The sequence below is a fragment of the Sceloporus undulatus genome, chromosome 2 (assembly GCF_019175285.1).
Source record: "Sceloporus undulatus isolate JIND9_A2432 ecotype Alabama chromosome 2, SceUnd_v1.1, whole genome shotgun sequence".
Lineage (NCBI taxonomy): Eukaryota > Metazoa > Chordata > Lepidosauria > Squamata > Phrynosomatidae > Sceloporus > Sceloporus undulatus.
Window position 1 is genome coordinate 63,696,067 of NC_056523.1, and position 13,350 is coordinate 63,709,416.

At 38.1% G+C, this 13,350-nt stretch overlaps 1 protein-coding gene across 1 annotated transcript in view; it reads left to right on the top strand.

The window, feature by feature from the left end:
- NUP210 (nucleoporin 210) overlaps positions 1-13,350 on the top strand; it is a 126,027-nt gene that overhangs the window by 43,009 nt on the left and 69,668 nt on the right. Inside the window, 3 exon segments of the mRNA XM_042451951.1 lie at positions 6,673-6,813; positions 7,891-8,028; positions 10,707-10,862. Coding sequence (XP_042307885.1) covers positions 6,673-6,813; positions 7,891-8,028; positions 10,707-10,862 — 435 coding nt within the window.

The window sequence follows — 13,350 nt, forward strand, 5'->3', positions numbered from 1 at the left end:
AAGGGGCTGGAAAAGCCTGACACACTGGGGATGGGAATTGGAACTGGCGACGGGTGTTGTTACTGTTAAAGTTGTGTTCAAGTAAAGTTTAAAAGCATTTCTCTGGTGCCTTGAGTAAGTTTGTTTCCCATGTGTTGCCAATTAGAAGAGAGCTTCTGGGCAAGGTGCAGGCTGGCGTGCAGGCCCCACCCACAACAGCATAGCAAATAAAAATGCAAGCTGCCTTAAGTGAAAATCAGGACTTGTGTCCCTTAAGTGTAATGAATGTACTGACATCTTCCATATATATTCATTTACAAGTTGATCTCGTGCATAAGTTGAGGGAAGGTTTCAGGTCAAAATCCTGGATTTTGATATGATCCATGGATAAGTCAAGGGTAAAACTTAGTGGGTTATAAGGAAGGAGGGAAAGGGAGAAATAGCACTTCGGTCCCTCCTTCCCTGGACCTCTCCCAACCAATTCCCAGATGCTGGAGGAGAGGTTTTAACATCGGATTGAGAAAGGAAGCAAGTAGTTTTAAATGGAGAGTTGTTTTCATATGAAGCAAGGTCTTGCAAAAGGGACCAGAAAGAAAAGCAAGTGGATTTAAACGGAGAGGTTTTTCTATAGGAAGCCAGGGCTTGCAAAACAGATCAGAGAAAGAAGCAAATGGATTTAAATGGAGAGGTTTTTCTATAGGAAACCAGGGCTTGCTAAACAGAGCAGAGAAAGAAGCAAGTAGATTTAAATGGAGAAGTTTTTTCATAGAAAACCATGGCTTGCAAAATGGAGTAGAGAAAGAAGAAAGTGGATTTAAATGGAGAGGTTTTCCAATAGGAAGGAAACGCTTGCAAACGGACCAGAGAGAGAAGCAAGTGGTTTTAAATGGAGAGTTTTTCTGATAGGAAGCAAGGACTTACAAAATGGACTGGAGGGGGAAGGAATTGGTGATCAGGCTTGCTTGCTTTAGGACCTTTCTAAGCACTACTGATGTATTGACCCTTATATAAGTCTACTCAAAATTTTAGGGTCAATTTTGGGGCATAAATTTCTCGACTTATAGTCGAGCATATATGGTAGTCCTGATACTTGGTCATTACAAGTTGGTTTGCATGTTGTAATAGTTTCCACATTTTGAGCATTAATATTGACCATAATGAAGTATATTTAGCAGCTTATTTGCTGTTGTTGTTAACTGCCCTCAAGTCATCCTTGACTCATGGTGACTTTTGTATGAGATATCTCCAGGCCTCCTTATTCTCCACTGCTCTGCTTAGGCCCTGCAGATTCATGTCCTCTCTTTCTACTCAGTTTCTGTAATGCATTCTACATGGGGCTATTCTTCTGCTTAGTTCGAAAACTTCAAGTAGTACAGAACATGGCAGCCAGGCTGGTCTCAGGTAAAACCAGAAGAGACCATATTAAACCAATCTTAAGATTGCTCCATTGGCTGCCCATTAGTTTCCAGGCACAGTATAAGGTGTTGGTTATCACTTTTAAAGCCCTAAATGATTTGAGTCCAACCTATCTTTAGGACTGTCTCCTCTCATATAACCCAGCCCACGCACTCATGTCCTCTGGGAGGAATCTGTTGCAACCCATAACAACTAGATTGTCTGCAACCGCCCAGAGGACCTTTTCTGCAACCGTTTCCAAATTATGGAATGGCCTGCTGGATGAGATCTGTCACATTACCACCTTAAAGAGCTTCAAAAAAGCTGTTAAGATGGATCTCTTCTGGAAGGCCTTTCCTGAATAGATAACCAGCCACCAAATAAGTTGAACTTGTTATTCCCTGATTTTGGCAACAGCCATTGTTGATTTGTTATTATTTTAAGATATGTTTTAATCTGTAAACTGTTTAATTGTATTTGGGGAGGGGGTATTGAGATACAGAATCATGTAATTTAGCGTGTAAGCTGCTCCGGTTGTGTTGCATAGAGAGGTAGGATATTATTATTATTATTATTATTATTATTACTCTCAACCTTTCCCACCATTATTGTCTTTTCTGCTAAGTTGTGGCTTCTCATGATGTGGCTGAAGTATGACAGCGTCAATTTGATCATCTTGGCTTCCTGGGGTATTTCTGCTTTGATCTGTTCAAGAACTCATTTGTCTATTTGGCTGTCCATGATATCCCAGCTCTCTACTCCAGCACCACATCTCAAATGAGTTGATTTTCTTTTTATCTGTTTTTTTACTGTCCAGCTCTCACATCCAAACAATGGCTTGGACAACTCTAAATTTGGTGCTCAGTTGTATATCTTTACTTTTAAAATAGTTTCTAGCTATTTCATGTGCCCTTCCCATTCCTAGCCTTCTCCTTCTCTCTTGACTGCAGTCTGTGTTCTGTTCAATGTTTGATCCAAAGTACAAAAAAAATATTTACCGTGCAGCTTATTTATCATGTAGGAAAAAAATGAGGATAGTTGTAGTGATTCATGGAGAAAACAATCCACAGCTGGTTACTGGCTTTCTTAGAACCATCCAGTGTACCACAAAAATGTTCACAGTTTTTAGTTCTTTTGAACGTTTTGTGAAACTTTTTGTGAGATAGCCTTTGTGCTTTTAGAAACTAAAGCACACCTTTGTTTCTTTCCCCCTAAAGGCATTGCTAGGTATAATCTTGGTATAACATGATCTCTGAACAGATAGCAATGATTCATTCAGTCTGCAGTCTAATGCAAGACTAGGATGTAGGATTGGGCCCAAAGAAGGAAGGTCTGCTTGGATTGAGAAAACCAAGGTTGGGATGTTACTAACTGCTGGATCTCTAAAAATTCACCAAGACCTTTGTAGCCAAGGTGGTTTCACTAGGAATACTTAAGTACATTCTACCCTCGTCTTTCTCAGGACATTGATAAGAAGAGGAAGAGCAAGGTACAGGAATGGAATACAGATCACATTAGGACATTCTGACTTCCTGGTTGTGGACACCAGTCCTTCAGGAAAAACCTTTGAAGTCTGCTGTTTTTAGTGATGCCCTCTAGACCTCTTCTAGCAGACCCAACCATTCTTGAACCTGACAAAATATTTTATGATGAAGGCTCCATTCCCATGAATGAATTATGTCGATGATCAGGTTGTCTGCCTCCACATTAATATATGCCTGTACAGATTATACCAAAATTGACCTTATTGACCTTCTGGCCCAGGTGAAAAGATTATCTGTCTCACCGAATAAGTATTGGGACCTGGAGCGTCCTTGCTTGCTTCTTTAAGATTGCATGATGGCATTATCTGTTCTGATTTGGAGAGATATTTATGCTCAGTGAAGCCAGAGAAGTGCGAAGACTTCCATCCAATTTGTTATGTGGCTAGCCTTCCCAGGTCGATCAGAACCTCTGAGATGACAAGTCCAGGACTCAGGGGCTTCCCATACCATGAGAGTAATCACTATTATTCTACAAATGGATTTCCCTGCTCAAAATTGGAACTTTGTATCCACTAACAGGGAGAAAATTTCACCTCTTTGGACGTGATGAGAGAAAAATGACTGCAATCCCGTATATGGTTGAAAAGGCAGAAAAGGCTATTGTAGTTGTCATTTGGGCACCTAAACAGAGGAGAGGGAAAGATCAAGAGGAAAACAGACTGCAAGGTCTAAAAAACTAAGCAAGAGAGAAAACAAACAATAGCGAAGAGTTCTTATTATTTAAAATTTTATTAAAACAAATCATAGAATAACCCATTTCAGTAAGTAAATAAATTGAATAAGAAACATCAATTTTAGCCATAAGGTTGGTAATTTTTAATGAAATGACTATAGTAAATGAATGTTTTTGCCAGTCAGGGATAGAAAGTAGTACATTGTTCAATGACACTTTGGAGGATTAACAACATCAGATTTATTATTAACAAACTTGAAGTATAGAAACCAAGTAATAAAGTTGCATTTTGAAGCAGTTTTACTGGTGTTCTTAGTGTGTTCATAAACAGTGATATCTCAGATAAATGTGCATCACAAACGAATGATAGTCCCTGAAGATCTTTCCATACTGAGACAATTTCAAATCTCACTGCTATACATAGTAATGTAATAAGATCTTTGTGTGACCGATGCTTATAGTCTTGGAGAAAAAGAGATAAAAGACATATTGCCAGTGAGACAATATCTTCCGGGCTTCTGATTTTACTGATTTCAGAGTAAACATCTGACCAAAATTTTGCTGTACAGGGACATTTCTACCAAAGATGAATGTACCTATCAACCTCTTTACACCCTCACCAGCAAGTAGCCTTCAAATTGGGTGTAGCATTCCATCAATGTACAGATGTAAGTTACCACATGTGAATGGTTTTTAGACATTGTTCACAATGGACAAATTAAAAAGGAAGAAACATTCAAAATTTAGAGTCTTAGCAAGAACCAGACCAGAAATATGGAGGAAGTACTCAAAGCAGATGAACAATTTAACCAGTACAGCATAAATTGTTTTTGGTGGGGTTTTCGTGCTTTGATGCCATGTTCTAGAAGAGTTTTTTTCCCTGACATTTCACCAGCAGCTGTGGCTGGCATCTTCAGAGAATGCTGATATGGAAGAGAGTGGGGTATATATACTGTTGGTTGAGGGGAAGTGATTTGCATGTGAAGCTGTTTATTGTTCTGTTGTTGAATGGTAAGGCCTCAGGGTGTCTAATTAATTAGTGATCCGTTGTCTCCTGGGAAAGCCCCCTTACCTTGGGTGGTTTTTATCTGCATGGGCTGGGTCTTGATTTTGCCGTTTTTCAGGACTAGTAGCTTAGCTTTGTTTACTTTAAGGGTTTCTTTCCTGTTGAAACTGTCCAGGTATTTATGGATTTCAATGGCTTCCCTGTGCATTCTGACCTGATAGTTGTTGGTATGGTCCAGAATTTCAGTGCTTTCAAACAGCATTTTATGCCCAGGATGGTTTATAACATGTTCTGCTACTGCTGATTATTCTGGCTAACCCAGCTGCAGCATCTTGCATTCCTTGATTCGTGTTTGAACGCTGCATTTGGTGGTCTCTATGCAGACTTGTCTGCAGCTGCATGGTATGTGATAAACTCCTGCAACTATGGGAGGGTCTCTCATGTCCTTTGCTGAGTTGGATTTTCTTGTTTGGTTTGTAGATCATTTGTAGGTTGTGTTTCCTCATCAGTTTCCCTATTCTCTCTGTGACTCCTTTGATGTATGGTAAAAATACCTTCCCTTTGGGTAGTTGTTTGTCTTCACTCCCATGGGTTTTTCTGGGTCTAGAGGCCCTTTTGATGTCTGAGCTGGAGTAAGCATTAGCCTGTGGAGCCCAGTCTAGGTGCTTCAATTCATCTTCCAGGAAGTGGGGTTCCCAGATCCATTTTGCCTGGTCCACCAGTATTTTTATTGTGCTTCTTTTTTGTCCTGGGTAATAGTTGGAGTTCTTGTGTAGGTATCTGTCCATGTGTGTAGGTTTTGTGTATACTGTGTGGCCCAACTGTTGGTTCAGTTTGTGGGTGACCAGGGCATCCAGGAATTCAATCTTCTTTTTCCATCATGAATTGGATGTTTGGGTGGAAGTTGTTCAGATGTTTCAAAAACACGGTCAGATCTTCTTCTCTGTGGCTCAAGATGGTGAAAGTGTCATCCACATATCGAGACCATATTGTGGGGTTTTTTTTGGTGTTATTTCCAGGACTTGCTTTTCGAAGTGTTCCAATCCCAGAAAAACCCATAGAAGTGAAGACAAACAACCACCCAAAGAGAAGATATTTTTACCATACATCAAAGGAGTCAATCCTGATTCCATAGGATGTTGTCATGGCAGTTAAAGTGGAAATATAGTGTATGATTGTGTAATGACAAAGAGTCCAAAGAAGCAATAGCTAGTCTTCATTTCTGAAATTCCAAAGGCCAATTGCAACTCAGAAAAAGTTACCAGAATCGCAAGTGGCCTTGTTGTTTTTCAAAGTGGACACCAACTAGTTTTAGTTTTTCCTGGAGTGAGACCTGGAGGTGATATTACGGTCGCTGCACCTCTGAAAGGTACCATTTCATCTCACTGTGAAAGAAGAAGCTGTAGATATCTGGTGTTTTGTCTTTGGGTGGAGCCAGCATGATGCAGTGGTTTGAATGCTGGGCTGTGGAGAGCAGAGTTCGGTTCCCTACTCAGCCATGAAAACCCACTGCATGATCTTCGGCCAATCACACTTTCTCAGCCTCAGAGGATATCAAAAGCAAACCACCTCTGAAGAAATTTGCTAAGAAAACCCTGTGATAGGGTCACCTTAGCGTCATCATAAGTCAGGAATGACTCGAAGGCACACAAAACACACACAGTGGTGATAGACTCCTTGAACAGGAAGAGTAGAGTGTTCTACTGCTAATTCTTTGACAGTATTACCACTTAAGAAAATTTGAAAAGCTTTCCTTCTTCTATCTATCCCAGTTCCTTTTTTTTTAAAAAAAAGAAATATTATGTCTATCTAAAATCGTAGTTTGCATTTTTATTATCCCTCTGAATAGCACAACAATCATATTAATGTGTTGCTTAAAGATTGTTAAATTTTATTGGGCTTTTGAAGTATTTCAAGAAAAACGAAGGTAAAAGAAAGGGTTCATAGGATACCGATATTTATTAAGTGGATATTGGTGATTAGTGCCACTAATTATACTGTATCAAATCAGAAGTGTGATACAGTATTTTGCTGTTGCTTTATTCAGAGCATATTCTGATACTTTTTCATTTCAGAATCTCCGAATTGATGTGCCTTTCCCAAAGGAATACTTCAAGATTCTCCAGTCCTCTTTGAACGGTTCATATCATTATGTGAAAGTGATGAAGGAGGGTCACACTGTTATTAGTGCTACATTAATCTCTATTGTAGATCAGGTATATCTCCTTAAATAAAGAGCAACACTTGGAATTTGTTTCAGATTGAACTTGGTACTTGCATTGTCTGCAATGGATAATAAATTTAAACAACAGATTTCAGCAAAGTATCTGAAAGTAAATAAAATTAATTTCAATAGGACTTACTTTCCATTCTTTAGTTGCATATTTGCAATGTATCCTAAAAATTATACTTGGAAGTACAGCTGAATTCATTTGCCAAGAACCAATGGCATTCTTCCATATCCAATGCTAGCAGAACCGGGTTTTATATCTTCCTGTCTCCCTCTTGAACTGCAGTGCCAAATACCTGCTCCAGAAGATTTCCCAGTCTTCCAAATCGGTTTTGTAAGGCATACAGAAGCCTGCAAAGGGAAGGAGAAGGAATGATTGTGATAGAAGGAATGACATTCACCATAAATGTACCTTGGGATTCTGACCAGTGAGACTTAGTTTAAAATAAATAAATTTAGGACTGAGTGATAACAGCTTTTCTCACATCACTAGGACTTATTTCTGAGGGGGAAATTTAAGTGCAAATAGCCAATGTGTACAAAATAAAACATCCAATTTAGGAGAAGTTAGGACACAATTGTAATCTAAAGTACTAGCTCTAGATATGCAAAATAACAACCATAAACAAACAACTTTAAACTCATGGGTGGTAAGTATTCAAATATAGAATCCTTCCTTTATCCTCAAATGCTGTAGCCGCAGCTCAGAAGGACCTCACTCCAGTTGTCACCTGCCTGATTTGAAGAGACCATGTAGCTGTAGCAGTAGCAATAGCATTTACATTTTTGTATCACTTATCAGTGAACTCAGCACTCTCTAAGCAGTTACCAATCTGTAAGGTAATTGCCCCCAACAAGCTGGGTACTCATTTTACTGACCTACGAAAGGATGGAAGGCTGAGTGAACCTTGGAGCCCCTGGGATCAAACTCACAACCTTGTGGCTTAAATGTTTGTGTATATGTGAAGAATCCCTGAGTATCTTCTGAAATAGTATATTTTAAGATAAGGATAAATATTTCTTTCTTTTTTGAAAAATAAGCACTGCATATTTGCTTTAATAGGATGGAGGTGTACACACATTACCTGTTCCAGTACAAAACTCACAAGAAGTAGACATCTATGTGCCAATTTCACTTTTGCCAAGCATTTTGACATTTCCATGGCAGCCAAAAGCAGGAGAATATCAGTATACAATAAAGGTAAGTATTGAAGAAAGCCATTATTTTTTTTAAAGTCTAAGTACTGATAATTTTATGATTCTAGTGTGTGTTAACTTTTGATGCTACAGTTCAGTTTCTATTAGAAAATAAGATTTTGTTACTATTCATCTGCAATATGACACTCTGTTCTTAAAAGCTGCATTTTGTTTTCCCACAAAGCTTTATGATTAAGGAGCCTTCCTCTTAAATTAAGTATGCTTGCAGAACATAATTTTGGTTAGTAGCAAGTGACAAATGGAAAGCAAATGAAAATGCTTGTGGCTTACTGCATGTGGGTTTCATAAGTCAAAAGCTTTATTGACTACCATCTCCAGAGAAGAATGAGTATCTCCCTGGAGCATTGGCAGTTGACATACTTCGCTTCTTCTGCTTAATTCACTGTTGGAGTAACATTGTTATTGGAAGGCAAAGGCCATGGCTTTTCATGTAGTAGATCTTGCAGCCCTGGCTTTTCTTTTGTACTTTTCACACTTTGTCCCTTTCCATGGCTTCAATTTAACAAGTCATCTTATCACAGTGTATGTGTATAATAATAATAATAATAATAATAATAATAATAATAATAATAATAATAATAATAATAATTTGTATCCCACCCCTCTGAGAATAGTCGGGGCGGCTAACAAAGTTAAAAATACAGAACATATAAAATCCCTCATACCCTCCCCTCCTTAAAAAAGTATTAAACCCAATGAAGAATTTAGAAAGTAATGATAACAATAAAAAACATACAAGTTAAAAACTGACCAGAAGGTCAAGAACATCACATCAGCAAAACAATCAATGGCAGCAGCAGTATCTTATTCCGAGACGTTTTTCTGAGGCCGGGTTCTCTATTCTGGGAAGGCCTGCCAGAAGAGATCCGTCTTAACAGCCTTTTTAAAGCTGTCTAAGGATGTAAGTAGACGGATCTACTTACATATATATAAAATGAAAGAGAATACAGAAAATATATTGTTACTATCATACAAAATTGGAATCAAAACCAAAATCTGCAGATACACTGTTTTATGAACTTTTACTGTAAATTGTATTATTTGTGAAATTCACTAGCTCAAAAAAGATCTCATTTTTATTAATTAAAATTATATATATGGATTCTCTCAAATGATCCATTATAAATTGCTTCACCCATTCCCATTCTACTTCGTAACCTTCTAAGGTGTTGCTGTTAATCAAATAAGGTAATTTATCCATCTCTAAAATATCAAACAGTTTAAATAAGTAGAGGATAGTTTTATCAGTATTCATTGACTTCCATAAATGTAATTCTTTTAGGGTTTTGACTTGGAAAATGTAGATGACAATAAATTCTGAAAAATAAAGTTATTTCCTCAGCTTTGAACTCTGTTTCTCTTTTCTACAGTGTAATGCTGCTCCAGAATAATTATATAGTACATTATTCTTGATGTGTGCAAACCTCCCCCTCCCTCCAATATGTTCCGTTCTCCACATGCAAGAAGGAGTTAGGGCTGGCACTCAGAAGCAATTCTGCATTCTAAACATTGCAGTGAGGGATGAGGGGAATTTGCAGAAAAAGATGTAGGTACTGGACTGTGCTCTCACAGTTTTTCTCTTTGCCATAATTAATTACACAGATCTGATAGACATTGGCAGACTGCTACTTGTGGTGGTGGGGAAGCTCTGTGGAGCTGAAACAGATGGTATATATCTCTGATATCCATAGCATACAGTGCTATCCTGCTGCTACATGTGCAAGATCATTCATCTTTCCATAGTCACAGGCTATAAAAATTGTGTCAATCGTATCTTTATACTTAACTCACAGAATGAAATAAGTGTTAGATTTCTATGGTTTCTGTAAAACAATTTTTATTTTTAGGAAAGGGCTTAGATGTGACAACACAGATTGTATAGCTGCTGAATCCGTGGAGATACGAAGGGTTTTGTGAACAAAAGTGTTTAGACCTTTATGAGAAGCATGGTAAATGCAGGCACTCTTCATTGTTGTCAGTGACTGACTTTTGATGAATTCTTGGAGCCATGAGTATACACAGTTCACCTCCCCTTAAGGCTAAAAATAAAGACATGATGACAGCAAGAAATCAATTTCTCCCTTTTCTCTGCCCGTCTTTACCATTTATATTTCTTAGCAATTCCCATTGGTAGGGGAAAAAATTCAGTAGTGCACAGGTTAGCTGCACTGAGGCTTAAAACATTCAGTTGGCTGCCTCTAGCTTTCAGTAAAAGGAAATTAATCGGAGTTCTAAAAAACACAGCAGTTCTATCAGCTAGGCCTCTTATGTGCTGACTTGTGAAATGATATGCTGACTACAGGCACTATTAATCACTGAGGCATTTCTGAGTATCAAATTTTTTTTTGCAGGAGATGGGCAACTAGAGGTGGAGCGATTTCTTGTAGTATCAGACAAAAACATCTCTGCGAGGAACTATGGAATTAACATGCAATAGTCTGTGGATCTCTAATGTTTTGACTTAACAGAAGGGTTTTGTTTTTGTTTTGGGGTTTGTTTGTTGGTTTTTTTGGCAGATTTCTAACTAGTAATGCTATATTTAAAAGATTCTTTTTGTCAGTGTAATTTTCAGAATGATTAATTTAAGGGTATAACAGAGTAAGAATACTTTAGTAATATAACTAATAATTTAATTTTATTTGTTTTTTGTTTGTTGTCTAGGCTTATGGGGGAAGTGGCAACTTCACCTGGTATTCATCTGATCAAAACATTGCAACAGTAACAGTTAAGGGAGTAATGACAACTGGAAATGAAATTGGTGTTGGTACGATACGTGCCATTGATGTTCAAAATCCACTGCATTATGGGGAAATGAAGGTAAACAAGACTTAAACTTTTTTTCTCCTTACAAGAAGATGTGCTCCTAAACCATTAATCTTTCTGTGATTAATCATGCAGTGAGATTTTCTCATAAGAGGGACTTTCTTACATTATTTATGTTTATTAAGCAGGCACAGTTTAGAGTGAGAACTTAAAGCTAAACTAAAATGTTTTGAAAGTTATTTCTTTTATATAAGATACCATAAAGTAGAATGTGCAGTATAAAGTTCAAAAATATAGCAGATTATGCATATTGGAAATGCAAGTTCTTTGTGTAGAAAGCTATAAATAAATAGATGATGCTGTGTTTTCTCATTAGCAATTTTACATGTTAATATCTAGATGAGAGAAAGGGAACATGTGGTGCTCCAAATGTTGACTAACTACTTCATTCATCACTTATCACTGGCCAGATTGACAGGGGCTGATGGATATTCGACTCCATCGACATTGAGAAGGCCACACATTCAATAGCCCTGTTATCTGTCGCTGATAGAAGACTAAAACCCTAGAGAAGTTACTGAATGGATGCTGAAAAATCTGCTTCCTTTCAACAGACCTTGCAGAATTCATACTATTGAAATAAAGGCACAAACATAAAGATTGGCTTACGTGAAGCATTGTTTGGTCAAAAAGGAAAGCAGGAGGTTTCTCAATTGGTTTACCAAATGATCTATATTTCCCCCATAGCGAAACCATAAACTTTTAATGCTTCTGCAGAACCAGAGTTCCCAATTCTCAGTTGTATTTATATATAATGACTGATATACCTAGCTGTGCCTGGATATTTTTGCGTATTCACATGCCAGACAGATGGTTAACTGTACTTATCACCTGTTGAGAAACTGGATTCTTTTCTCTTATACTCCCTTGTAATTTTCTGAATAAATTATTGGCCTTGCCTGAGCTTCACATCAGTGAACAGATGCATGTGCAAAATCCCATAGTGCTTTTTGGGGCTTATTTCCATGTAAGTGAATGTATTCTTGTTATTATTATTACTATTGTTAGGAAAGGAGGCGCAGCAGCATTATATGTCAGGGATGTCTACACCTGTGAAGAGATACAGGACTTAAATCCTGGAAGCCAGGTGGAGAGCATCTGGATCAAAATTAAATGGGAGGGAAACAACAGGGATATTATTGTGGGAGTCCACTATAGACCCCCAAGTCAGACTGAGGAATTGGATGATGCCTTTCTAGAACAGATGACCAAACACTCAGAAGGAAGGGATGTAGTAGTGATGGCAGATTTCAGCTATCCTGATATTTGTTGGAAATGAAACTCAGCCAAAACATTAAGGTCTAGCAAATTCTTCACTTGCCTCAAAGACAATTTCATTGTCTAAAAGGTGGAAGAGGAAACAAGAGGATCAGCTATTTTAGATCTGATCCTAACCCACAGGGATGACCTGGTTAATAGGGTGTAAGTGATAGGATTCTTAGGTGGCAGTGATCATGTCCTCCTGGAGTTTGTTATACAGTGGAAAGGAGAAGTCAGGCATAGTCAGGCACACATTTTAGACTTTAGGAAAGCTGATTTCAATAAACTCAGGGAAATACTGGGAGTAATCCTGAGGTCAAAAAAGAAGGAAGGTCAGGATGGATGGGAGTTTCTCAAAAGGGAGATACTGAAGGCACAATTTCAAACTCTTCCAATGAACAGGAAAAATGGGAGGTGTCTCAAGAAACTGGGATGGACGACAAAGGAATTTTCAATTGAGCTAGGTTTTAAACAGGATATGTATAAGAAATGGAAAAGAGGGGAAATTACCAAGGAGAAATTCAAACAAATGGCGAGCACAAGTAGGGGTAAAATGAGAAAAGCAAAAGCACAGAATAAGCTCAAGTTTGATAGAGAGTTTAAGAACAACAAAAGGGGTTTTTTTTTGGGGGGGAGGGGTATGTCAGCAGCAAAAGTAAGAGAAGAAGGATATGGTAGAGCCACTGCGTGGGGAAGGTGGCCAAATGCTTACAAGGGACAGTGAAAAGGCAGAATTACTCAACAACTTCTTTGCTTTAGTCTTCACAGAAAAGAAAAAAGGTGGTCAACCTGAGGAAAATGGAGCAGAGGACAGAAAAGGGGAAATTCAGTACAAAATAAATAAAGAGATAGTACAGGAATACCTGGTTAATCTAAATGAATTTGAGTCTCCAGAACTAGATGAACTACCTCCAAGAGTATTAAAATAACTGGCAAATGTAATCTCAGAGCCATTGGCAATAATCTTTGAGAACTCCTGGAGAACAGAAGTAGTCCCAGCAGACTGGAGAAGGGCAAACATTGTCCCCATCTTGAAAAAGAGAAAAAAGGAGGATCCCAACAATTATCATCCAGTTACTCTGACATCAATACCAGGAAGGATTCTGGAGCAGCTTTTTAAACAGAGAGTCTGTGGACATTTAGAAGGGAATGCCATAATCACAAAAAGTCAACATGGGTTTCTGAGAAACAAGTCATGCCAGACTAATCCGATCACTCTCTC